This window comes from Condylura cristata, unplaced genomic scaffold, assembly GCF_000260355.1.
Source record: "Condylura cristata isolate star-nosed mole 26May11 unplaced genomic scaffold, ConCri1.0 scaffold00031, whole genome shotgun sequence".
NCBI lineage: Eukaryota > Metazoa > Chordata > Mammalia > Eulipotyphla > Talpidae > Condylura > Condylura cristata.
This window is the reverse complement of record NW_004567132.1, coordinates 899,937-927,520: the sequence shown is the minus strand read 5'-3', so window position 1 is coordinate 927,520 and position 27,584 is coordinate 899,937. Positions and strand designations below refer to the sequence as shown.

General features: G+C 36.6%; 1 protein-coding gene across 3 annotated transcripts in view; it reads left to right on the top strand.

The window, feature by feature from the left end:
• The window catches only part of CCDC138 (coiled-coil domain containing 138), a 117,617-nt gene that overhangs the window by 77,859 nt on the left and 12,174 nt on the right, over positions 1 to 27,584 (top strand). For 2 of the 3 annotated variants that reach the window (XM_012731532.1, XM_012731534.1), the window contains 2 exons: positions 2,508 to 2,700; positions 15,036 to 15,212. In XM_012731532.1, coding sequence (XP_012586986.1) covers positions 2,508 to 2,700; positions 15,036 to 15,212 — 370 coding nt within the window. The remainder of the gene's footprint in view (positions 1 to 2,507; positions 2,701 to 15,035; positions 15,213 to 27,584) is intronic. The other variant, XM_012731533.1, reaches the window with a different exon arrangement.

The following is a 27,584-nucleotide window of genomic DNA, read 5'->3' as shown; positions in this document are numbered from 1 at the left end:
TCCCAATCATTAGGGTGTCTCCTCATTTTGATTTTTGTCTCATTTGCTGTACAGAAGCTTTTTAGTTTTTTTAAACATCCTCATTTATTTTTTCACAATATAGAATTTCTCCCCTCAGGTATGGTCAGCATAGTTTTCCCATCAGCAAAGTGCCCACAGTCCTCCACTATACTCCACCATACTCCTCTCCCCACCTATTCTCTCCTCTCCTCTCCCTAACCCTCACACTCTCCTTCTGGATGTCTCAAGTATATTGTCTCAAGTATATTGTCTCAAGTATAGTTTGTCTTTGTCTGATTCTTTGTTTTTTTGTTTTATAGATTCCACAAAAGTGAGACCATCTGGTAATTCTTTTTCTCCTCTGACTCACTTCACTTAACAATAATTTCAGTTCCATCCATGTTGCCCCAAGTGACAAGAGTTAATATTTTTTTTTTTTCTGTTCCTGAGTAGTATTCCATAGTGTGTATGTACCACATCTTCTTGATCCATTCATCTGTTCTGGGGCATTTAGGTTGTTTCCATATCTTGGCTATTATAAATAGTACTGCTATAAGTATAGGAATACAGGTTTTGTATAGAACTAGTGTTTTTGTGTTCTTTGGGTAGATCCCGAGGAGTGGAATTGCTCCATATGATAGCTCCATTTTTAGTATTTTGAGGAATCTCCACATTTCCTTCTGTAGGAGATCAGTTTATATTCCCACCATTCTGACTGGGAGACTGGGGAGGTTTGCTTTTTTTTTTTTTAAAGATTTATTTATTTATTCATACAGAACTGGGGTACAGGCCAGAGACGTGGAGGGTGAGAGGATTCACCAGGAACAGAGTAGGGAGCAGAACGGGCAGATCTACAAAGTACACTGCTGAGGGGAGCAGTGGGCGGGTCAGGAGAGGTCTGCCATGCCATGTGGTCACCTCCGGGGCAGGCGGGAATAGAACTCATGCGGAAGTGGCTTTAGCTTCTTAGTGCAGTGCTTTAACCCGCTGTGCCACCAGGGAGGGCCTGGGGAGGTTTGCTTTTTAATGAAGGACGCTTGAGAAAAAAATAAAGTTATAGGGATTTTTGAGACAAACCACTTGGATTTCAGAATTTCCAGGTTTTCTACCTCTACTACCCACAATCAGCAGCATACACCTAAAACTATACTTCTTCATCTATAACATGGCATCTCTGAGCCTCAATCTGCAAATGATCATGACTATGAGGCCCTCCTTGATGTTTTTACTGTACTCATGAAATATTTTGTTCTGAAATAATGATAGGTGACATTTACCTCAGTCTAACTTCTGGGGATGGCAGCTCTGTCAGTCTCATCAGTGTGAAGGTAGTGTCAGGTGAGGATTAGGAACATGGTTGGGTACCATTGAGGGTCTTTGGGGGAGGAGAATGAGAATATAGAAATAGTGAACACAACCACATAATAGCTGTCACTCTTCTTTATCAGTAGCTACTTTTTTTTTAGTATAGACATTAAAGCCACACATCATACTGGCTTAGAAAGTTATGGTCTTTTATGAATTATTTCTAAATAATCCAGCTGTTGCAACAGTTTGAAACGGTTTCCCTTTATTTTGGTTCTTCATGTTTACATTGAATATCATTAGAGCCTTCATTACTTGAAAGGTAATATCTCAGTATTTGTGTTTAGACTGTTTCCTGGTTTTATTTTGTATGAACTTTTTAACAAATACCATTAACTTTGAAGGTTTATTTTTATTTATTTATGCATAGAAGAACTGGGATGTAGACCAGAAGTTCGGGGGGTGAGAGGATTCACTAGAGACAGGGTGGGTAGCAGAATAGGAGGATCTACTGAAATACACTGCTGAGGGGATCAAAAGGCAAGACAAGAGAGGTTAGCTCCCTGGCTGGGGATCAAACTCATGCTGCAATGGCTGGTGATAACTTGATAGCACTAAGGCTTCAATCCCTGTACAATTAGGAGGTCCTAGCTTTCTGGTTTTAGTTTAATCTCCATGAAAATTATCAGTGATTCTAACCCAGCAGTTTATTCTTCTGAAATTATAAAAATTCATCAAAATTATTGTGACATTTAATCATACTGAGCTATAAAGCATTGAGGCCCTAAATGATCATTTTATAAGCTAATATTTTAATATACACATGATAAACTACTCAAGAATGGCAAAACAATGAGCAACCTGTGGAGGAAGTAGCTTATCTCAGTTCCTTTGATTTCTCTGTGTCAGGAATATATCAAGATTTATGTTCTTAATTGTTTTGAGATTGAATCTTTTCTCAATTGTTCTTCTGATTTTATTTTATTCTTAGAAAAATTTTATTTTTAGTTGACTGCCCATTTCTTTTAGAAACATAGTCATAAATATTAAGTTGATTATAAAATTAACTGTCAAATGTTTCATTTTCTTAATTCCATTTTTTAAAGCAAAACATTGACATATTTTTCTTATATATGACTGTAGTATGTAAAACATTTTCTGAACATGACTAAGTATAGTATAATGCTATGTATTTTTAACAGCATTCATCTATGACATCAACATTGAGGAGATTGGGTGAAGATATATTCAAGGGAGTAGTAACTAAGGGAATTCAGGATAATTCTTTAGCACACTCTGTGGAGAATAAGCCAAAGACAGCTGTTTTCTTCAAGAGCTCCAATTTACCACTGAGATTTTTATCAACTTTAATTGTTCTCAAAACAGTCACTCAAGGTAAGCTTTCAGTTATGCTTATGCTTATAGTATATATTTTTTTGCAACTAGCTAAAAGAAAACTGTACAATGAAGTAATTCTTATATCTTCAGAATAACAATTAAGTAGTTTTCAATAATTGTGGCACTTTTTTTTTTTTTAAGATTTATTTATTTGTATATACAGAACTGGGGTACAGGCCAGAGGTGCAAGGGCGGTGAGAGGATTCACTATAGACAAAGCGGGGAGCAGAACAGGCCTACTGACGAAGTACACTGCTGAGGGGAGCAGCGGGTAGGTCAGGAGAGGTCTGCCACACCATGTGGATCACCTTGGGGGCAGGCGGGGATTGAACTTATGTGGAAGTAGCTTTAACTTTTTAGTGCTGTGCTTTAACCTGCTGTACCACCAGGGAGGGCCCTAATTGTGGCTATTTTTATTTGCTGAATTTGAGAAAATGTAATAGCTCATTTCCAGCTTTTTGTTAATTCTGATCATGTATCATGGCAATCTTTGCTTACCACTGAAGTTGCATTTACTGTAAAATACTGAAATTGCTAGTTGGCAGCTAATTCTGTAAATGCCTTTAAAGCATATTTTATATGGCTCTTTAAATTTAAAGTTTGTTGATCCATATTAGCTTGAAAGTTTAAAGGGGAGAAAAATAACCATGTTGGCCCTCCCTGGTGGCGCAGCGGGTTAAAGCACAGCACTGAGAATCTGAAGCCACTTACGCATGAGTTCGATTCCCGCCTGCCGCCTGCCCCGGAGGAGACCACATGGCGAGCCAGACCTCTCCTGACCCGCCCGCTGCTCCCCTCAGCAGTGTACTTCATTGATCTGCCTGTTCTGCTCCCCACTCTGTCTCTGGTGAAGCCTCTCACCGCCCCTGAGCCTCTGGCCTGTACCCCAGTTCTGTATGAATAAATAAATAAATCTTTAAAAAAAAAAAAAAAAAAAAAAAAAAAAAAATAACCATGTTTACCATTGTCATCTCCCTGTACCTAGCATAGTGTTTGATGTATACATGTAAATTAGGAAATGAATGAATTATAATCAACTTTAAATAAGTTAACGACTATATGTTTTTTCTAAAAGAACTGGGTAGTCTACTGGAAATAAGAAATTTAGAAACAACTATTTTTATATAGTTGTATATGTAGTATATCTGTGATGATTTTATTTATGTTTTAATTTTATTATTTTTTTATATCAGAAGAGTGATTGAGTCAAGATTCAATCTCAAGACAATTAGAAACAGCTAAGCACTATAAGTAGTTACCTTTTTAGATTTTAATATGAGAATATTTGTTAAAATAAGTGATATCAATGTAATCAGTTAGTAGCCAGACTAAGGGGTACCTGAGGGTCCTCAAACTTGCATGCTCTCAAGGGGTTCTACCATCTACTACTTTAAGACAAAGCGTTCCCTTAGTGGTTAAGATCTTCCATAGAATTATTATGCTTATAGAGGGAAGAAGAGAAATTACACAGTTTGCCTACAAAACACTCAGTTACCCAGCCCCATATGGGTAAAATGCACAGCCAAACAGCATTGATCCAAAGTGGGGCCACTGAGAGCTGAAAAGTTGCCATAAGTTTAAGGTGCCTTTTGTCAGGAATTATGGAAAAGGAGCAGAAGAAGCCAGGCATGTCTGGGATGACAGGAGCAAAATCAAAGTACAAATCAAGATAACAACTGCCATTGTCAGCCTCCCCATACGTCTCTCACCCATATGTGTCTTCCTGTTACAGGGCAGGGAGAAGGGTACCCCCAAACCCCTAAGGCTGCCTGTTCTAAAGAGGTTCTGCCATCTGCCACATCAAGACAAAACATAATCTAGTGTGTAAGACTTATGAGTAGAAACTTTAATATAACTTGCGTGCGATATATAAAAGGTGAAGAATAAAGCACCTGAAGTTCCCACCCTTGTGTGGTTAAATGTCCAGTCAGTAAGGGTTAGCTCAAAGCAAGACCTGAAAACCTAAAGCACCTACCTGCGGGGCCCATAGAAAAGGATCAGAAACTCTCAGAAAAGTCTGGGGAGAAAAAAGCAAAATCAAAGTCAAAATAAAAGCTGCCCTTGTGAACTTCCCCGTGTGTCTCTTACCCAGACTGTTTCAGCCAGTCCAAGACCAACAAGCAATGGTAGACATTATATCATTTATAAATAAATGATAGCTTTAGTTCCTCTTTTCCATTGTATACCTTTTATGTCTTTCTCTTGCCCAATTGTTTTAGCTAAGACCCTTCCTGTATTATATTTAGCAGCAGTGGTGAGAGTGGAATCCTGTGTTATTTCAAGTCTTAAGAAAAGATTTTCAGTTTTTACCATTGAGAATGATCTTAGTTCCTTTTACTTCAATGGGTGTTGAATCTTGTTGAAAGCTATTTCAGTGTCTTTTAAAATGGTCATATCATTTTTATCTTTCTTTTTGTTGATGAGGTTAATGACTGTTGTGTATGTTGAACTAACCTGACATCCCTGAAATGAATCTCACTTAGTCATGGTGGATGATTCTTTCTGGGAAGAATTTTGGTTTGATAGAATTCACTAGTGAAGCCATCTCATCTTTGCTTTTGTTATTATGGAGACTTATGACTACTCTTTCAATTTCTGAACTTGTGGGTTGGTCTATTTCATACCTGTTCAGCATTGAAAGGTTGAAGATTATAAAAATGTGTCCATTCCTTATAGGCTGTCCAATTTGTTTGCATAAAAACATTACTGATAGTCCCTTATGATCCTTTGTACATCTATGATCTTTGTTGTAATTTTGATTCTTGTTTCTCATTCTTTTCATTTGGCCTTTTTAAGTATTTGTCTATTTTGTTTATACTTTCCAAGAACCATTTTATTGATATTTTTTGACATTTTGAATGGTCTTTTTGATTTCTAATTTTTTAAATTGTATTCTAAATTTTATTTTTTCTTCTACTGATTTTTGGTTTCAGTTGTTCTTTGTTATTTTTCTGATTCCTTTAGATGTAAAATTAGATTGCTTATTTGAGACTTTTCTTCTTTGTTGACCTGAATTGCTATGTATCTCCCACTTAATATCATTTTTAGTGCATTCCATGGTATCTAGTAGCTTGTCTATTCATATTTGTCTCACTTGTTTGAATGTTAAAATTCTTTTAAATTAAAATTTTTATTTCATTTTCAATAAGGATGCTTTTTTTTTTTAAGATTCATTTATTTGTACATACAGAACTGGGGTACAGGCCAGAGGCTCAGGGGTGGTGAGAGGCTTCACCAGAGACAGAGTGGGGAGCAGAACAGTAGATCAACGAAGTACACTGCTGAGGGGAGCAGCGGGCGGGCCAGGAGAGGTCTGCCAAGCCCTGTGGTCTCCTCCGGGGCAGGCAGGAATTGAACTCAAGCGGAAGTGGCTTTTTAGCTTCTCAGTGCAGTGCTTTAACCTGCTGCGCCACCAGGGAGGACCCAAGGATGCTTTTTTACAGAACTTTTGTAGTCTTTTGGGTAAAGTCTTCTGAGAAAATGGACACCTTTCCAAGAGTCTTTAATTTTTTTCAAATATTTGTGTTTTTAAACATAATATTGAATTTGAGATATTAAATGGGAGTTGAAACATCAAACTAATTCCCCATTAATTTATTTTAAGAAATGCTTATTACTGTTACCTTTCATCTAAGGTAATGAATACAGAATTGATGACATTTCCTTTACTTTAAAAATTGTTTTAAGTTTTAAATTTTTGAGACAATTTCTGAGAGTTAGAAGTTCTCTAACATAGAGTTCTTTTAGAAATATTTCTTTAAAGTTATTTGTAAAATCACTTAAGAAGTGTCCAGAAGAATTAGTATGTAAATTGGTGATTGAATCTTTTAGATCTGATTTGATATTAGACAATCTTGAAGAGCTAAATTTTAAGAATTTTAAGAATAAAAATTTTAAGTTAATTAAACACTATTGAATAGGTAGAATAAGTAGAAGTGAAAGTGTACTTATAACTAAGTGATGCATTTTTAAACATCAAAATGTTTCGGAAGGTTATAATTGCTTTATGGTATACAAGAATAAAAACATCCTCCAGTTTTGATTAACTGCCATCATTCATAAAAGGGATAGTTTTGCCCCCCACAAATAACCCTACTTGCCACTTTATGACAAGCATATCATAACTTTCATTCAGTTAACATTTGTTTGTAATATTTATTTTAAAAATAATATTTATGGTAAAATATTAATAGCTGTTATAGCTATACAGCATTACATATTTAACAATTACCATTTTCTCTGTTTTAAAAATTCAGAATTAATCTTTTAAAATAAAAAAAATTTTAATGGAAAGTTTGAGAGAGTCAGAAACTATGCCAGGTTGTGTAGCAATTAAGAATGAGAAGCCAAGTAGGCAGCAATTATTTTATTACTTTAAAATGTACCAGCATGTATGTTTGTTTGTTTGTAAGTCCATCCTAGCTGTCTGTCTTATGGATAAGTAGCTCTTTGGGCTAAGTAATGCATGCAACTATAGGAAAAGTTGGAACTGTGACCTCTGTGTTTTAAATTGTCTGAGAAATTTAGGGGTAACTAAAGGTTTAAAGATTTTATTACTTTAATATCCTAGTGTGCTTTATAAATATCTAAGCTCTAATATACTGTATGTAACTTTTCCAAATCTATTTAACTTCCAGACCCTTTATGAGAAAGTTCTATACATGACTAATTTTCTGAGGAAGGCAATTTGGGAAATACTGTCTGATAGTTTTTGAAGTGCAATTGTTAGAACTTATAAATTGTTAGACCTTATAAATTTACCTGAGCAGCATGTCCCTAGCTTCATGTTTCAGAGATAGAAAATTAACATTAAAAAAGGTTAGTGACTTTAAATTCACATATGTATCAAATTCCAGAACTGATTGATTCTTTTTTTACCTCGTGATTTTCCCTGCCTTGTTATATGCCCCACAAAGGGTTAGTAGTCTGAGGGTTAAAGGTTATTATTGGATCTCAATTATATAAACTTGGGCTATGGCAAAACAAACCAAGTAAAAGTTATCAGAAAGGAAAAAATATATCTAGCATAAATCATTAGGGGAAATGATTATAAATGTGGAGAAAAATAAAATTATTGAAGTGCATTCTGCTTATAAGAGCTACCAAAGTGTATCATAATTGTTAATAAGATTTAATGCAAGGAAATAACCAAAAAAGAAATAAAAGTTCAGAAGTGTTAATGTGGCATTTGTAATAATGATAAAGGATAAATAACTGATACATTGAAATTTGGTATAGTAAAGGAGGTGAATTGAGTTCATCCAGGGTTGCTGGCTTTTTTTTTTAGTCATTCACATGGTTATTTCAGGTGTATTCCTCACATTAACCTTGTTAGGTAAATGGTGTCATTTTTTTTTTAAAGATTTATTTATTTATTTATTCATACAGAACTGGGGTACAGGCCAGAGATGCGGAGGGTGAGAGGATTCACCAGGTACAGAGCAGGGAGCAGAACAGGCAGATTGACGGAAATACACTGCTGAGGGGAGCAGCGAGTGGGTCAGGAGAGGTCTGCCAAGCCATGTGGATCTCCTCCGGGGCAGGCGGGGATTGAACTCATGCGGAAGTGGCTTAAGCTTCTTAGTGCAGTGCTTTAACCTGCTGCGCCACCAGGGAGGGCCCCAAGTGTTGTCATTTTTACAGAAGAATAAACTGAGGGTCAGGCAAATGTAGAAGACTTTGATTTTTCTAGATCCCAAGTAATCAGGTCAGGCCCTATACTGTTTTGAGGACAATATAATGTTATATGTCAAGAGAATTATAAATATTACTGGTACTGGCACTACAGTGGTGAGCACACTGTGTATATACACATACTGAAGTATGAAACCTACACAGTAAGTAACCAATGGTAAATCAATCAAAATTTTATTTAAAAAAATTAGATGTTTATAGATGTGGGAATCAATGTAAAACATTTTTTATAGTTTATATCATTTCGTACATTTTCCCATCTCATTGTAATCCCTGTGGGCTTCCCAACACCAAATACCCATGTGCCATCACCAAAGTCCAGTGTGCTTCCCTCCCCTCATTGTTTTTGAGCCCATTCTCCACTCCACCCCCATAAAATGTCTCTGCTATATGGCTGTTCATCATTATTATTTTTTTCTTGCCCGGTCCTTTATACTCCTGCTATGAGTGAAACCATCAGTATTTTTCCTTTTCTTTCTGACTTACTTCACTAAGTATGATCTTTTCCAGCTCCATGCATGTTGCTGCAAAAGGCATGTGTTTCTTTTCTTTGGTTGCTGAGTAATATTCTATTGTGTATATGCCACATCTTTTTAATACAGTCATCCACTTTTGGGCATTTGGACTGTTTCCATGTCTTTCCAATTGTGACTAAAGTGCCAATAAACATGGGGGTGCAGGTATCTTTTTGAATCAGTGTTTTGTGTCTTTTTGGGTAGATACCTAGGAGTGGGATTGCTGGTATTTTTAGCAGTTTAAGTAACCTCTAGTTTCCCATAGTGGTTGTACTAGTTTGCATTCCCACCAGCAGTGCAGAAGAGTTCCTTTTTCTCCACATCCTCGCCAACATTTGTTGTTGCTAGTTGTTTGAAGATGTGCCATTCTTACTGGGGTGAGGTGGTACCTTATTGTGGTTTTAATTTTCATGTCCCTTATTACAAGTGATGTTGAACATTTTTTCATATGTTTGATGGTCATCTGTGTTTCCTCTTTGGATGTGTCTTTTTTAGCCCATCTGCCCACTTTTTGATGGGATTGTTTATTTTTTGTTGAGTTTCATCAGTTCTTTGTATATCTTTGTGATCAATCCTTTATTGCTAGTTTTGTGTGAGAAATTTTTTTCCCAATCGGTGGGATGTCTATTTGTTTTTTGTAATGTTTCTTTTGCTGTACAGAAGCTCTTTAACTTGACGTAGTCCCATCTATTTATCCTTGCATTCACAATCGTTGCATTGGGTGCTGTATCTTCAAAGATGTTACTGAAGTGTATGTCGTGCAGTGTTTGGCCCATCTTTGCTTCCAGGTATTTTATGGTTTCTATTCTTATGTCTAGATCTTTAATCCACTTCGAGTTGATTTTTGTGTATGGTGTGAGGTAGTGATCTAGTTTCATTTTTTTGCATGCAGATTCCCAGTTTTCCCAGCACCATTTGTTGAACAAACTTTCTTTGTTCCATTATGTTTTCTTTGTTCCTTTGTCAAAGATTAGCTGCCCATAAACCTATGGGTTTATATCTGGGTTTTCTATTCAAATGCACTGGTCTGTGTGTCTGTTCTTGTTCCAGTACCATGCAGTTTTGATTACTGTGGCTTTGTAGTATAACTTGAAGTTTGGGATTAATGCCTCCATTCTCTTTCTTCTTAGTCATGAGATTTTGACTATTCAACGTCTTTTGTGATTTCATATGAATGTCATCAATATTTTTCTATTTCTTCAAAGAAATAGAGACTTTTATTGGGATGGCGTTAAATCTGTGTATCACTTTTGGTAGGATGACCATTTTGATGGTGTTAGTTCTCCCAATCCTTGAGCAGGAAATATCTTTTCATTTCACAGTGTCTTTTTGTATTTCTTTTAACAATGTTTTGTAGTTTTCTTTGTATAGGTCTTTTACCTCTTTTGTTAAGTTGATTCCCAGGTATCTGATTCTTTTGTTTTAATTGAAAAGGGGATTTTTAAAAAAAATTTCTGCTTCATTTGATTGGTTGTGTATAGGAAGGCCTCTGACTTTTGTGTTTTGATTTTATATCCTGCTACCTTGCTAAACTGGTGGATGGTTTTGATTAGTTCCTCTGTGGAGCTTTTAGGGTTTTCCATATAAATTAACATATCATCTGCAAATAAGGATAATTTGACTTCTTCTTTCCCTATTTGGATTCCTTGTATATATTTTTCCTGTCTTATTGCTTTTATGGCTAGAACATCCAATGTTATGTTGAAGAGCAGTGGCAATAGTGGACACCTTTGTCTTGTTCCTGATCTCAAAGGAAAGGCTTTCAGCTTTTCTCCATTGAGGATAATATTGGCTGTGGGCTTGTAATATATGGCCTTTATCATGCTGAGATATGTTCCTTCTATTCCGAGGATTTTGAGGGCCCTAAACATAAATGGAATGGATGTTGAACTTTGTCAAATGCCTTCTCCACATCTATTGATATGATTATATGGTTTTTATTTTTCTGTCAGTTGATGTGATGGGTTAGATTAATTGATTTTTTGATGTTGAACCATCCTTGTGCTCCTGAGATAAAGCCCACTTGGTCATGGGGTATTATTTTTTTAATGCATTGTTGGATTTGTTGGCTAAGATTTTGTTGAGGATTTTTGCATCAGTGTTCATTAGGGAGATTGGTCTGAAGTTTTCTTTTTTTGTGTTTTCTTTGTTCAGTTTTGGTATTACTGTGATGTTGGCTTCATAGAAAATATCTGATAGTTTTCCTTCTTTTTTGATTTTTTTGATGAGTCTGTGTAGAATAGCACTAGTTCTTTTCTGAAAGTTTGGTAAAATTCATTTGTAGTTCCATCTGGCCCTAGGCTTTTATTTTGGGGGAGGGTTTTGATTACTTCTTCATTTTCCTTGCTTGTAATTGGCCTTTTTAGTTGTTCTATTTCTTCAATGTAAAACATTTTAGTAAAACTATCATGTGCATACTAATTGATCTATGTAAACACGATAATTATGAGGACATGGGAATCCTACCCAATAGAATTATTTTAGATGTAACTTAAATTTTTAATTAAATACAACCTTTTAAAAAATTTATTTATCTATGCATACAAGAACAGGGGTACAGGCCTCTTAAAAAAAGAAAAAGTCTTGGCCCTCCCTGGGGATGCAGCGGCTTAAAGCACAGCACTGAGAATCTAAAGCCGCTTCCACATGAGTTCGATTCCTGTCTGCCCCAGAGGTGACCACATGGTGTGGCAGACCTCTCCTGACCTGCCCGCTGCTCCCCTCAGCAGTGTACTTCATCGATCTGCCTGTTCTGTTCCCCACTCTGTCTCTGGTGAAGCCTCTCACCGCCCCTGAGCCTCTGGCCTGTACCCCAGTTTAAATAAATAAATCTTTAAAAAAAAAAAGTCTGCATTAAGGCCACTTCTGTTCCTTTGCTCTACTCAGTGCCTGACCTTCAACTTCTATAGATTCATACATTTATAAATTATGTACTCACACTTCAGGCTTAGGGATTTATTGTAGTTCTCAGATACCATAAGGTTTGACTTACGATTGCACTTAAGAACTTCAATTCTAGAATCAGGCAACTAAGGTTTGAATAGTCATTTCACTAGCTATGTGACTTTAGGTGGGCCCTGTTTGTGTGTTTTCATAACACTGTTTCTAAAAAAGATTAAGTGAAGGCTATGCAGAGTCTGGCATATATTAAGCCCCTAACAAACTAGCTGCTGTTATCCTGAACATCAATTATTATTTATTACTTACCTTTTAAGAATTGGGTTTCCTGAGATCACAACTTATATCTATTTAGATTGTATTTGAGGTTCTATAATAAGCCATGAAACACTTGGTTGTTTAGAACCATTTTGTTTACTAGCTCACAATTACTTGGATTGGTAATTAGAGCTCAGCAAACTTGGTGGTTTGTCTGGGCTGGGCCGGCCGTTTTTGATTAGGCTTGTTAACATTTCTAGAACCTCTCCCAGGTTTCTCCTCATCAAGCTAGCCTGGGCCTGTTCACATGGTGTCAGAAAAGTACCCAGCTGGTGAGTGAAAGAGACATGGCCTTTTGAGACCAAGCTCAGCTTCTAATTAACACAAGTATCATTTCTGTTGAATTCTGTTAGTTAAAGTTACAAGGTTAGCCCAGATACAAAGAGAGTTAGTTGCTGTGCAGAGTTTCTAAATTTTTAAATCTAACATACTTGTTATGTAATGGGAAACACTATTTTGTAGTGATTAATATCAATGGATTGGCTTTTGATAAGGAATAAAACTGTTAAAATTAAGTGTCAGAATGGTTTTTAAGACTCAATAATATATTCATGAAAACAAATCAGTTTGGGTACAATTGATAACTAATATTTTAAATATTCTTTTAGGAGTTGAAGTGGTTTTAATTTTAGAAAATCTTCACTATAAGAAAAATTAAAATGAGGATATAGTTTAATTCTCTCTAAAGATAAGTCAGTTTAAAAAATCAAATACCTTTAAACCCCCCCCAAATTAATAAAAGACAGTTTTTTTTTTAACTTCTCAAACTTGTTATGTAACAGTTCATTTAATCTCAGATTATGAATTCAAAGGTGAAGTAATTTGTGCCAAATGCAGTAGGTGGCACTGTGATAAAAACTTTTATTCCTAAGAATTGAATCAATGGTTCATCTGCCCGAGTTGGTGATACAGATTTCTCAATAAGACAAGCCAGAACAAATTCTAGCAACTCTGCTTATCCTAAATACACATTTATTTGCAATGTTTGATTTTATTGAAGTCCAAAAATTAAGTACACATGATGTTAGTGTTCTACTAAATTCTACGAAAAATAAAAGTGGAGTGCCCTATAAATTGATTTAGGTACATAAAGATCTTTTTCATATTTTTCAGAATTCTTTCATATGTATTTTAATATCACACAAGTATTCAGCTTCTCATTCTTAATAGAGTTTTTAATTACTTCTTTTGTTTGTGTAAGCTGCAATAGCAAAAAGTAAATGCAGCAGAAGTTTGGAGGACAGTAAATTGTAATAGGGTGACTATCATATTTTTAATATATTTCTAGGGACTCTTGAGTCCTTTTTTTTTTCCTTGAGTCTTTTTTGAAACAGAAATCTCAGTAGAAAAAAATTAACTCAGTTGTACTTGAATAATGTGATTTTAATTTTTTTAAATTTTGAATAGAATTTTAAAGGAGAGTTTTGGAAAACTGGGATATTCTTTTATATATAAAAACAATGTAGAATTGTCATAAAAGTAGTAACATCAATTGTTTGGTATATTAAAAATGAATCAAAGGGACCCTCCCTGGTGGCACGGTGGGTTAAAGCACAGCAGTAAGAAACTAAAGCCATGTCAGCACAAGTTTGATCCTGCGCCCCAGACATGACCCACATGGCACAGCAGACTTCTCCTGACCCGCCCACTGCTCCCCTTAGCAATGTACTTAGTCAGTTAGCCTGTTCTGCTCTCCACTCTGTCTCTGGTGAACCCTTTTACCGCACCTGTACCCCAGGCCAGTACCCCAGCTCTGTATGCATAAATAAATAAATCTTTAAAAAAAAAAAGAAAAAAAGATGTTGTGTGGTGTAATTTTAATATTTAAATGCATTTATTATGGTTAAATTAGTGGTTCTGTTACCTCTGAGCTTCCCAACCCCTCTAAAACATCTATTTTATTTTTTCCTGCATTTCCAAAGGGCAAGTTTATTAAGAAAAGGAGAAAGAAAAAGACACTTGCACTCACAGGCAGACAGAGGAACTTCCTAACTGTAGAATGTCTTTAAGGAAATTCTAGAGGCTGTAGATCTACCACCTGTCTTCATAGCACTGGCCTTGGTAAAATCTTAGTGCCATTCTGAGATATATCACTAAATATATTTAATGGAATGAGCATAGCCAGTCTTCTGAAGTTGCCCCTAAATGGCAGTTGCATCTCTTTTTGGAAGCAGAGATTCTCACTTAAACCCATTTACTAAGTTTGTGTGCAGTTACATTTTATTTTATTTATTTATTTTTAAACTTTTTTTTTTTAAGATTTATTTATTTATGCATACAGAACTGGGGTACAAGCCAAAGGTGCAGGGGCAATGAGAGGATTCACCAGAGACAGAGGAGGGGCCAGAACAGGCAGATAGATGAAGTACACTGCTGAGAGGAGTACCGGGAGGGACAGGAGAAGTCTGCTGCGCCATGTGGGTCACCTATAGAGCCGGGAATTGAACTCTCAGTGAAGCAGCTTCACAAGCTTGCAGTGCTGCATCCTAACCCTTTGTGCCACCAGGGAGGGCCCATGAAGTTACATTTTAAAATAAGTAAATGCTTAGAAAGCAGTGACAAATCATAAAAGCTGTTTACAGATAGAAATACTAATACTGTTTAAATTCTTGGAAGCATGTGGTTAAATTAAATATGGAAAATAAATGTTAACTTTCATATTTACTATTTATATAAATAAGAATTGAAATGAAAATTCTGAAAGAAATTCACATTATAATTCCTCTTACCTTTTATTCTTACCTAATTAGGGTAATAAATATTTATATTTGTCTTATAATCTCAGGTCATTTAACTTTTGTTTTTCTTTAGAATTTGTTAAAATGAGAGTATCAACTTTTTGCCTTCTGTTTCTGATGGCCAACTAGCTTATCAATATGGCAGTTAATTTTGTATGTTGTTTTTCAGCTGACTATCTGGCTCAGGCATTTGATTCTCTTTGTATGGACTTAAAGACAGATGAAGGAAAAGTCTTGTTTTTGGAGTATCAAGCTGTTCCAGTAATTTTAAGTCATCTAAGAATATCCAGTAAAGGACTCCTATCTAATGTCATTGATAGTTTACTTCAGATGACAGTGGAATCTAGTAAGTTCTTAATTTTATATTTAAAGAAATGACAATGGAATGTTTATTCTCATCTCTTGTAAATGTGTATCTTTAATATATATTGATGCTGTTGCATTTTATAATGTAAGTTCTTTTTTTTTTTTAAAGATTTATTTATTTATGCATACAAAAGGGAGGTATAGGCCAGAGGTGCAGGGGCGGTGAAAGGATTCACCAGAGACAGAGTGGGGAGCAGAACAGGCAGATCAACGAAGTACACTGCTGAGGGTAGCAGTGGGCGGGTCAGGAGAGGTCTGCCTTGCCATGTGGGTTACCCCTGGGGCAGGTGAGGCTCAAACTCATGCTGAAGTGGCTTTAGCTTCTTAGTGCTGTGCTTTAACCCACTGCGCTACCAGGGAGGGCCCTATAATGTAAATTCTTAAAAAATATTTTTGAAAACTAAGTCATTAATAGCAACACCAAGAATTATTAACCTAATCTTTAGTCCAAATTTTCACTAACTTGGCATAATTTCCAGGTATGAGGCTATGCTCTGTAAATGTTACTCATATATTTGAGCCTCTTTCTTAGATCTCTTTGGTCTCATCATTCTAACAGGTCTAATCATAGATTTCCTGTTTGCTCAGAGGGAGTGAGATCATCAAATGTGTGTCTCCACCTACAAGTGAGCACAACAGAGCCACAGGCAAGGCCTTAGACAGAAACCTTTATATGAAAGTTATAGAAGTATATACTGCAAATAAATTATTTAATTGACTATATTTAAATATTTTCCTTATTTGGAGAACCTTAGTTATTTAATTATTAATTTTTTAAAATTTCTTTTTTAAAAAAAATTTTTAAACATCCTTGTTAATTTTTTTCACAGTATAGTATTTCTCCCCTCAGGTGCTTTCACCATTGTTTTCCCATCACCAAAGTGCCAGCAGTCCTCCACTCCACTCCACTCCACATGTTCTGCTCTCCAGCTGTTTTCTACTCTCCTCTCTAGGCCCCTTGACTCTCTTGAATGTCTCAGATTTAATGTTTGCTTTCAAGGGTGAGTTTCTTTAGATTCCGCATTTATATGGGACCATGTGGTGTTTCTCTTTCTCCTCATGGTTCACTTTGCTTAGAATAGTCCCTTCTAGTTCATCAAACTTTTTTTGTTTTGTTTTGCTGAGTGGTATTCCATGGAGTATATATACTACAACTTTGTGATACACTTTTCTGTTCGGGGCACTTAGGTTTTTTTCATATCATGACTATTGTAAGTAGTACCACTATAAACATAGGAGTGGAGGTTTCCTTTCAAATTAGATTTTGTGTGTTCTTTGGGTGATACCTAGGTGTGGGTTTGCTGGGTATTATGGTCGGCCCAGTCTTTTTAGGAATCTCTATATTTCTTTTCATAAGGACAGGACTAGTCTATATTCCCACCAACAGTTTAATAGGGTTCCTTTTACTCTATGCCCTCACCAGCACTTGATTTTTTGATAGGGGCCAATCTCACAGGTATGAGGTGATATATCATGGTGTTTTTGTTTTTTTTTTAAAGATTTATTTTGCATACAAGAACTAGGGTACAGGTGAGAACTGTAGGGGTGGGGAGGGATGAGAGGATTCACCGGAGACAGACTGGGGAACAAAATAGGCAGATTGACTGAAATACACTGCTGAGAGGAGCAGTGGGCAGGTCAGGAGAGATCTGCTGTGCTATGGTCACCTCCCTAGCTGTAATCAAGGTAGTGCTGCACTGGTTGTGGATAGCTTCAGAGTGCTGTGCTTTAAACCATTGCGCCACCAGGGAGGACCCTCATGCTGGTTTTGATTTACATTTCCCTGATAAGAAGTGATGATAAGCATTTTTTTTATATGGCTGTTGGCCATCTGCATGTACTCTTTGGGGAAGTGCCTGTTTTGCTCTTCTGCCCATTTTTTTGATTGAGTTGGTTTATTTTCTTTTTATTGAATTGTAGAAGTGTTTTATACACATGCTTTGATGTCATTTTGGTGTGCAAATTAAATATCAGATGTTTGGTGTACAAATATTTCTCCCATTCAATAGAGAGTTTCTGTTTTGGTCATTATCTCTTTTGCCATATAGAAGCTTTGTAGTTTGATATAGTCTCAGCTGTTTATTTTCTCCTTTGTTTAACTTGCTGCTGAGATGAGTCCACAAAGATGTTTTGGAAATTTGGAGTGTTTTGCCTGTTTTTTTTTGTTTGTTTGTTTGTTTTAAGGTTTCAGGTATTCTCCAGAACTTTTATCCATTTTGAGTTGATTTTTGTGTATAGAATGAGATAATGGTGTAGGTTCATTCTTTTGAATGCAGCAGTCTAATTTTCCCAGCACTATTGATTTGAAGAAGCTTTCCTTATTGCAGTGTATATAATTTTCTCCTTTGTTGTATATTATTTATACATAAATATGTATTTTTATTTCTGGGCTTTCAGTTATACTCTGTTGTTCTGTGTCTGTTTTCGTTCAAGTAACATACTATTTTAATTATGATTTTGTAGCATAGTCTGAAGTCATTTTTTCTCTTTTAGCTAGGAAAACTTTGGCATTGTGGCACTTTTTGAGCTTCTATATGAATATCAGTAATCTTTATTTCTTTGAAGAATGCCATTGGGATTTTTATTAGAATTGCATTTGAATCTATAAATTGCTTTGGATAGGAGGATCATATTGGCAATGTTGTTTCTTCCAATCCATGAACAGGGATTATCTTTCCATTTTCTTGTGTCTTCTATTTCTTTTAGCAGTGTTATATAGTTTACCTTGTATAAGCCTTTCACCTCCTTTGTTGGGTTTATTCCCAGGTATGTAAACCTGGGAATCATATGGTTTTTATTTTTCTTTTTGTTGATGTATTAGATTATATTAATTAACTTTCAGATTTCGAACCACCCTGTGCCCCTGGATAAATCCTACTTGGTCATGGTGAATTATCTTTTTGATGCATTGTTGGATACTGTTGGCTAAGATTTTATTGAGGATTTTTGCATCAGTATTCATTAGAGAGATTAGCCTCTAGTTTTCTTTTTTTAAAGATTTATTTATTTATGCATATAGAAATGGCATACAGGCCAGAGGTGCAGGGGCGGTGAGAGTCTTCACCAGAGACAGAATGGGGAGCACAACAGGCAGATCGACGAAGTACACTTCCTATATTTCCTTTCCTCCCAGTATCAGGCAGTTCTCAAAGTGTTCCTTCATTCTTTTTTCCTTCATTTTCTTTCCTTTTGTTTTTTGGTTCTTTTTATATCTACATCTTTGAGAGGACTGGTTTTCTCTTTCACTTCAATTCTATTTTTGTTGTTTTCCCAGAGTTCTTTAGCTTTTCTTTTAATCTTTTTTTTAAAGGTATCACAAGTTTATTTATTTATTTTTGAAGGCTTATTTATTTATGCATACAGAACTGGGGTACTGGCCAGAGGTGCAGGGGTGGTGAGCAGATTCACCAGAGACAGAGTTGGGACACAGCAGGCAGATCAACAAAGTACACTGCTGAGGGGAGCAGTTAGCTGGTCAGGAGAGGTCTGCTGTGCCATATGGATCATCTCCAGGGCAGGGGATTGAACTTGCACTGAAGTGGCTGGCTTGCTTGCAGTGCTGTGCTTTAACCTGCTGTGCCACTACGAGGCACTAGGGCCTCCATTAATCTTTTTTTTTTTTTAAGATTTATTTATTTATGCTTACAGAACTGGGGTAGAGGCCAGAGGTGTGATGGGTGAGAGGGTTCACCAGAGGCAGAGTGGGAAACAAAACAGCAGATATACTAAAATACACTGCTGAGGAGAGCAGTGGGCCTGTCAGTAGAGGTCTGCTATGCCATATGGGTCAGCTCCCTGGCTGGGGGTCAAACTCATTCTGCAGTCAGGCTTCTGAGAGCTTAATAGTATGGTGCTTTAACCTGTTGTGCCACCAGGGAGAGCCCCTCCATTAATCTTTTAATCTACCATTTCTTTCATTTTCTTCTTTAAGGACTCAGTTTCATTCTTAGTTCATTAATTATATTTCTCTAACTTTATTTTCATTTTTATCTTTGTTTTTTAATCTTGACAATTTTAAATTCTCTAGCTGACAGGAAAAATGTTCTTCCATGTCATTGCTGAGTTCTGGAGGCTGATTTTCTTTTTGTGATGTGTCCTTCCTCTGAGAACTTCCTTAGTTATTTGTACTTTTTCCTCTCCTTGTTGTTTGTTTTCTAAGTTGTTCTATGTGGTGGGTCACTGTGCTACTGGTACGGGTGGGCATCTTTTTAGGGTACTCCTTCTGGGATGTTGGAATTTGGTAGGCAGACTAAGTCTGGTACTGTTACATCAAACTTCACAAGGGAAGTGATACAATGGATATTTTGATAGGCACTGTCCCTTAAGATACCTTCCCTCTGTATTTACTACTTCCAGAAGAGGTGTTTGGGGTCTCTAGTTTCCAACAGCCCCATTGGTAGTCCTGTACTTTACTAGGACCCACAGTTTACCTTAATGGCAGAGCCCTCTCTCTACTCAGTTCCATTAAATTTGAATGGGGCCTGCAGCAGCCTTGCTCAGCATGCGCTTTCCTGCTCACTTTTATTTTTGGAGCCCTCCCTCTCCTCAGTTTCAGAAGGGGATTGTGGAATCCCTGCCTTCCAGCACTGGCTGAAGGCCTGCACTTTATATATATGGTTTTAGTAATGGAACTTATATACATATAACCTGTTTACTCAGTTAAAAGTTTCCATTTGATGAATGTTCTCTATAAGAAAACATACTGGAAGATCTATTTTTAGTAATTGAAGAATATATAATAACTTTTTTAAGTTTAGAAGCTAAGCTCTCAATTTCATCGTTTTTATATGACTAATAGTTTGCATATACTTACTATGTGTTTTATATTACTGCAACCAGAATGTGTTTGATTTTTTTTGTTTTATAAGTAATATATTCATTATAAAAAATTGAAAACTAGATGGATTTATTTCATTCAGTATATATATCTATCTATGAACTATACACTCATCCCCTGCATTCAGCTAGGCACTACGGTACATCAGAGAACAAGATTAAGTTATGTCCTTCCCCCTATCTAATTGTATAATTGCAATGATAGCTGTATTGTATTAAAGGATTTCTTAAAGGGTGATAAAGGAATTTGCCATACAAAATACTGGGAGAAGACTGTTTCAGGCAGAAGAACAAAGGTGCTAGGATGGTATTTATGTTGGGCATGGTATTTTTGAGAAATAGAGAGTCATATACCTGAAATAGAGTAAGTGGGCCATGTAGTAGAGCAATCAGGAAGGTAGGGCCTGTGGGCATTCATTGGGAAGTGTGAAGACTTTTTTGTAGTAGAATTCATTGAGCTTTTCCTTTTTCTTCTGGTTTTTTTTTTTTAATTTCTTCATATACGTTAAGTGTTGGCTAGTATTTTGTTATATTTGTGTAACATTTCTTACGCTTACCACTTATTAAGGTATTTCCTGTGGTAAACTCGTATAAAAATCGATAAGAATTAATCCTTTGGCCTCCCACCCCAGCAGAAAAGGGCTTTCAAATGGTTTGTCATCAGCCTTTCCAGGGATCCATAACTAGCTTAGCAAGCAATCTCTCCCATGCCCTCTGAGTACACTTAAGAGTCATTTGACATGTAATCATGTATTTCACATTGTTCTCTGCATGCAGCCTGATTTATAAATAATCAAATGTTGCTGCTGTGTAACACTGGATAATATGAACCCTCTGTCTGCCAAGCCTTAGGTTTGTGTGGTAGCCTATCTTACAGAAACTTGTTCTGATATTTTGTGAAAAACAAAACATTGTATAAGGAGGCCTCCTTAATGGTGCTGGGGTTATAAAGACCACTAAGGAGGTGATATCAAACTATCACCAGCCACTGCAACCCCCAGCCAGGGAGCTTACCCATATGGAGTGGCAGACCTTTCCTGTCTTGTCCACTGTTCCTCTCAGCAGTGTATTTCAGTGGCTCTGTCTGTTCTGCTCTCCATTCTGTCTCTGGTAAATCCTGTCACCTGCCACATGTCTGGTCTATACCCAGTTCTTTCATGCATAAATAAATAAAAATAAATCTTTTTTAAAAAAGAAAACAATGTTGTATAGGATGAGGAGTAAAAACCTACCTGGCAATTAGTGTAGTAGACAAGGGTGAAAACTCAGTAATTAAATATATGAATAAAATGAACTTATTTATAAGTTTGGTTTTTTTTAAAAGATTTATTTATTTATACATATAGAACTGGGATACAGGCCAGAGGTGCAGAGGCGTTGAGAGGATTCACCAGAGTCAGAGTGGCGACCAGAACAGGCTGACTAAGTACATTGCTGAAGGGAGCAGCGGGGCAGGCAGGAGAGGTCTGCCACACTATGTGTATCACCGCCAGGGTGGGGATCGAACTCATGCTGAAGTGGCTTTAGTTTCTTAGTGCAGTGCTTTGACCCACTGCACCACCAGGGAGGGCCCTAAGTTTATTTTTTTATTTTTAAAGTCAGTTTAAAAAAAATCAGACTTGGCCCTCCCTGGTGGCGCAGCGGGTGAAAGCACAGCATTGAGAATCTAAAGCCGCTTCCGCATGAGTTCGATTCCCGCCTGCCCCGGAGGTGACCACATGGCGTGGCAGACCTCTCCTGACCCGCCCGCTGCTCCCCTCAGCAGTGTACTTCCTCCATCTGCCTGTTCTGTTCCCCACTCTGTCTCTGGTGAAGCCTCTCACCGCCCCTGAGCCTCTGGCCTGTACCCCAGTTCTGTATGCACAAATAAATAAATCTTTAAAAAAAAAAAAAATCAGACTTATCTGGCCATTTAACATGGCATTTTTTCCAAAATTGTGTTTATTTAAAAGATAACACTTCACATAGCTAAGAATTTCAAAGGTAACAAAAGTGATAAGTCTTTCAATTACAGGCTTTTTAAGAGGGGAATTAATTTTCACATTTTTCCATACCCTTTTATAACTATTATTTATGAATGTGTATGCACATATGCTACTATTTTATTCCTTTTGTCAGAAGAATGCAAAGCTATATATGTTGTGAACTCTATATCTTGAGAGGTCTTGCATTTGTATGTAGTTCCTTATTTATGCAAATCACTATAGATGAATACTTGTAATCTCTTCTTATCTCTTGTTAGTATAAACAGTGCTTCTCTATACAGTCTTAGACAAGTACATGAGTATATTTGGTAGAATAGGTGTCTTGAAGTAGAATATTTGGATCAAAAGAAAATTTCTCAGTTTGTGAGAATGACATGAAGTAAAAAGTAGATAAAATAATAATAAAATGAAAAAAAACAAGGGAGTCAAAGAGTTACAAAATTATTTAGTGCTTCACTTTGTTGTTTATTTTTTACAGTTTGCTTTTCTTTAATAATTCGGAGACTAAGGGGTTAATTCTAATTAGGTTGAGATGGAAATAAAGCAAATTCAGCCAGCTTTCTCCCCAGGACTTCATCCTTCCTACCACTCTGCTGTTTGCTGTCCTTTTCCTCACTCTAAATCCACCTACGCTGTGGTTCAAGCTATAATGCTTGAAAATTGAGGACTGCCTGTGTAGATGTAGCATTGGAAATTTCATCATGGGCTGACAAAAAACTCAATCAGTATAGTAGATTGAATGGGAGCCCTATTGCCCAGTTGAGATAGCAGCACTGCTGACTCAGATTTTTTGACTGGCAGGTGGGGCCGTTCAAGCTTTCTGGTGGTTAAACCATAGTAGTCTGTCTAGTACAGGATGTGGTTCAAGCTGTGATGCTTGGAAATTGAGGACTGCCTGTATAAATACATCATTTGAAATTTCTTCATGGACTGACAAAATTATTTTTCTTTATCGTCTCAAGGATTCTTCAAACATCGTCTACATATCATTTTTTTTTCTTTTGGAAAAACATTTTAATTGTGGGTAAAATACACATAACATAAAGTTTATCATTTTAACCATATTTAACTGTATAGTTTGTTAATATTTGGAGTTATACTGTCATCACACTATCTATTTCCAGAACTCATATTGCCTAATTGATAGTCTATACCCATAAATACCTAACCCCCATCTTCCTTGTCTCAGTCTCTGGCAATCACCATTCTACTTTCTTCTCTATGAATTTGTCTGTTCCAAGAACCTATGTAAATGGAATCAGACAATATTCGTGACTGATAATTTCACTTAACACAGTGTCCTCAAAGCTCATTTATGTTGTTATGTGTCAGAATTTCCTTCCTTTCTAAAAGTTGCATAATACTTCATTGTATGTATATATAACATTTTATATATCTGTTCATCCATTCCCATGTATTTGGGTTGTTTCTGCTTTTGGCTTTTGTAAGTAGTGCTACAATGAATAAGGAGATACAAATATCACTTTGAATCCTACTTTCAGTTTTTTGGCTTTTCACAATAGCTTTCTACCATCAGATGAACAATAGTATTTGAAATTATACTGCAGTTGAGACATAACTTCAAGAAAAGAGCCATCAAAACTTGGTTTAAGCAACCTGCAGACTTTACTCAACATCCGAATTTGTACTTTTTAAAATTTATTTATGAACTTAATTTAAACCTAGAGAACATAAATTTGTAGAAGCCATAGCTTACTTCCTTGAGAAGTCAAAAAATGAAATAACCATTTCAGTGTTTATGTCAGTCACTAGAAAATCTAAGTTGGAGAGTATCTTTGTATCTGTTTAGATTATTACAAATTATGAAAGGTAAAAAGGTAAATCTTATTTTGAACCCTGATTACTCATGCCAAGTTTTCTGTTCTTTTATAGATTTTGGCTAAACCTTCAGTGTTCTGGGAGTAGAGTGAGTTTCAGATGTGTTTTGTCTTTTTTCTGTTACTTTTATGATTCTTACTACTATCTGATGTCAAATCACCATATCTTGCCTGAATTATTGCAGTAGTTCCTCAGTGGTTTCTCTGCTTCCCTCTTTGTTACTCCATCAAAGTGTATATCGTTCCTCATCATTGCCCTGCTAAGAGCTCTCCAAGTGGCTTTATGTTTCAGCATACACGAAGTTTTTGAAATGGTGCACAGAGACTGTTTCATGTAAGATCTGACCTTTGGCTTCCTTTTTTCACTTCATATTTTACCACTCTCCATTGTGACAGGCTAGTCCTCCTTGTAACCTTTACACTTCCTTCTGCTACCTGCAGTGCTGCCTAAAAATATTGGTCCTTTTCTTTGGGTTCCTGTCCAGTGCCACTTCCTGAGTGTGTCATTTTTGAACTTGTGAAACTGAGCACCCATCCACTCTCCTTACCCCCCTTAACCTGTCTCATTTATATTTACCCAACATGACCCCCCATGACAATTTGCAATTTTTCTTGGTAAAAGGTATGAAGTAATCATTCATCCTACACCTTTAATTCAATAAATTGGCTTTCCACTTTGTTTGGAAAGTTTCTTTCTTGTTTGGGAAGCATTGAAAGTTTTTCTCCATTCTCTTATTTCTTTGTAATGGTTTTCCATTTCATTCTCTTGGACTTTCAGCTACATAGTCATATTGTCTTTAAGTAAAAATTCTTTTAACATTTGTTTACTTTATAAACATTTGTAATTTTGTTTACTTGTCTCATTGAATTTGATCTCACCTTCAGCACAATACTAAAAATTAGTGTTTATAATAGACATTTTCTCTTAGTACTCACTTAATGAGAATGCTTCTAATGTTTTCTTGTTAAGTGAAGTGTTGCTGACTTAGGTTGAGATAGATATATCTTATTTTAAGGAAGTATCCATTTATGTGGTACAAGTAAGTTCAGGCATACATGTTCAATTTTGTCAAATGTGTTTTTGGAGAGTATTTTTGGAATTGATAAATCGAAAAAGAATTATGGGATTAATAGAATAAATTAAAATGAGGACTACCATCATTTGATAAAATGCCTAAAATAAACTTGTTTTGGTCATGGAATAACTTCTTTTTAATGTACTGTTGATTTTGTTTGTACCACAAAGAAAAGTAATATGCCAATTTCACAATGCAAAATCCTAAATATCCAATATTAACTTTTTTTTTTTAAAGATTTATTTATTTATTCATACAGAACTGGGGTACAGGCCAGAGATGTGGAGGGTGAGAGGATTCACCAGAGACAGAGTGGGGAGCAGAACAGGCAGATCAACGAAGTACACTGCTGAGGGGAGCAGTGGGCGGGCCAGGAGAGGTCTGCCACGCCATGTGGTCACCTCCGGGGCAGGCGGGGATCGAACTCATGCGAAAGTGGCTTAAGCTTCTTAGTGCAGTGCTTTAACCCGCTGCGCCACCAGGGAGGGCCCTATTAACTTTTATATTTACTATAACTGAAACTGAATCCCTATGGCACAAGCCGCAAAGCCTGACCAGATTTGCCTCAGCTCATCACCTAGGCTGTGGTGGCTAAAACTGACTGTAGCTGGCAGCAGCAGTGGTGGCTTCCTGCCTTGCTCCCCAGTGGCCACCGAGTGCTGCTCTAAAATCAACCGTCACCCCCCCTACCCTGCCACTTGTACCTGTAAACACCTGGCCCTTAGGTATAGAGTGCCTCTAACCCCACTGAAGCTGGCTCTGGTGGTGGTTCCTCAGTGCCACCTGCCTATGTGCATTCCCTGAGATCAGGATAGGTCAGATCTGTGCAGGCACTACATTGTTCCCTTTTATATTGGGACTACATTGTAGAATGGATCAATCAGATGTGAGCTTATGGGTACTAAATTATCTGCTCAGTGTGTAGGATTGAAAAGGCCCAATTAGGCTTATAGTGTGGGGGGTGGGGGTGCCCTGAAGAGGTAGGGCAGGAACAGACTTGTGGCATTTTGTTCCTAGCCTCTGAAGAAAGAAGAAATATCCAGCAACTGACCTCTGAAGAAAGAATGAAGAGACTGGATTGCTGGACATACCTCCTGTCCTGTTTCTGATATTGCCTGAAAAGAGAACCAAAGGGCCTGGGCCTGTGTCTCAATGAGTTGTTATTGGTGTGCACCAGCAACTCACAAAGAGCTGTTAACATTTGGTGTTTCTGGCTCTGCCTCCTGGGGACTTGTAGTGACTGGAACCACTGACTAGTGCTATCCAGTACTGTTGGCAGGTGACGTGACCAGTACTCTGCTTTCTTCTGAACCCTTTGGACACTATCTGGGGTGAAATAGCTGGCCACCTATAGTCTTAGAAGCTCTTTGTTTGCCCTGTTTGTTAAATAAACCCCATTTTTGTTTCCTGAGATGTCTTGCGATTTTGCATGCAGGTAAGAACTATAGACAGTGACCTGTCCTCTACCTGGGCAACTTTGTCACACTGTAGCCTCAGCCCCTGGCCTTAGCCCTATTTCAGTGCAAAGTGTACAGGGTCCTACCACAGTTGCCAATGGTAACACAGCTAACATAGCTATCCCAGCATATTTTTGTGTTAATTTTTTAGCCTGGCACTTTTTTGGTGTTCATTTGTTGTTTGTAATAGCTTTTTAAAAAGTGGAGTCTTTAGGAACTTCTACATATAATGTCTTACAATTTTTGAATAATGATATGGATCCCTTTCATTTCTTATTGTCATCTTATTGCTTTCATTATAATCTCTAAAAGTACATTGAAGTGTGAAAGCGAGCATCCTTGCCTTGTTCCTGATCTTAAAGGGAAAACTTTCAGTTTCACTGTTAAGTTTTAATATTGATTGTGGATTTGTGCTATATGAGCTTTACTGTGTTGTAGTAGGTTGTATTTCCACCTTTTTAAGAATTTTCATAATTGGGTGTTTTATTTTATCACATGCTTTCTCTGCATCCATTGATGCTATCATATGACTTTTTTTCTTCTGTTGATGTGTATTACATGATTGAGTAGCATATATTAAACCATCCTTACATTCTTGAATTCCATCTTAGTCATGGTATATGACCTTTGCAATATGTGATAGAATTTTATTGGATAATTTTATTTTGATACTGATATTCAGTACAGATAGTAGTTTGCACTTGTCTTTAATTTTGTACTTTCTTTGTCTGATTTGGTTTTTATCTTTTCCTTTAATTTTTATTATCTTTTGGTTCAGTTGAAACAATTTTTTGTATCTATGGAAGAATTCGAGCTTACTGAATGAAAGGGATTCCTTATGACTTAACACAACAATTAAAATAAGTTGCTGAAGGAACAACAAATGTTGGCGAGGATGTTCTGGAGAAAAAGGAACTCTCCTGCACTGCTGGTGGGAATGCAAACTATTATAACCACTATGGAAAACTGTTTGGAAGTTTCTCAAACTGCTACAAATGGAGCTTCCATATGACCCAGCAATCCCACTACTAGGTATCTACCCAAAAGACATAAAAACACTGATTCAAAAAGACACCTGCACCCCCATGTTTATTGCTGCTTTATTTATAACTGGAAAGACATGGAAACAACCTAAATGCCCAAAAGTAGATGACTGGATT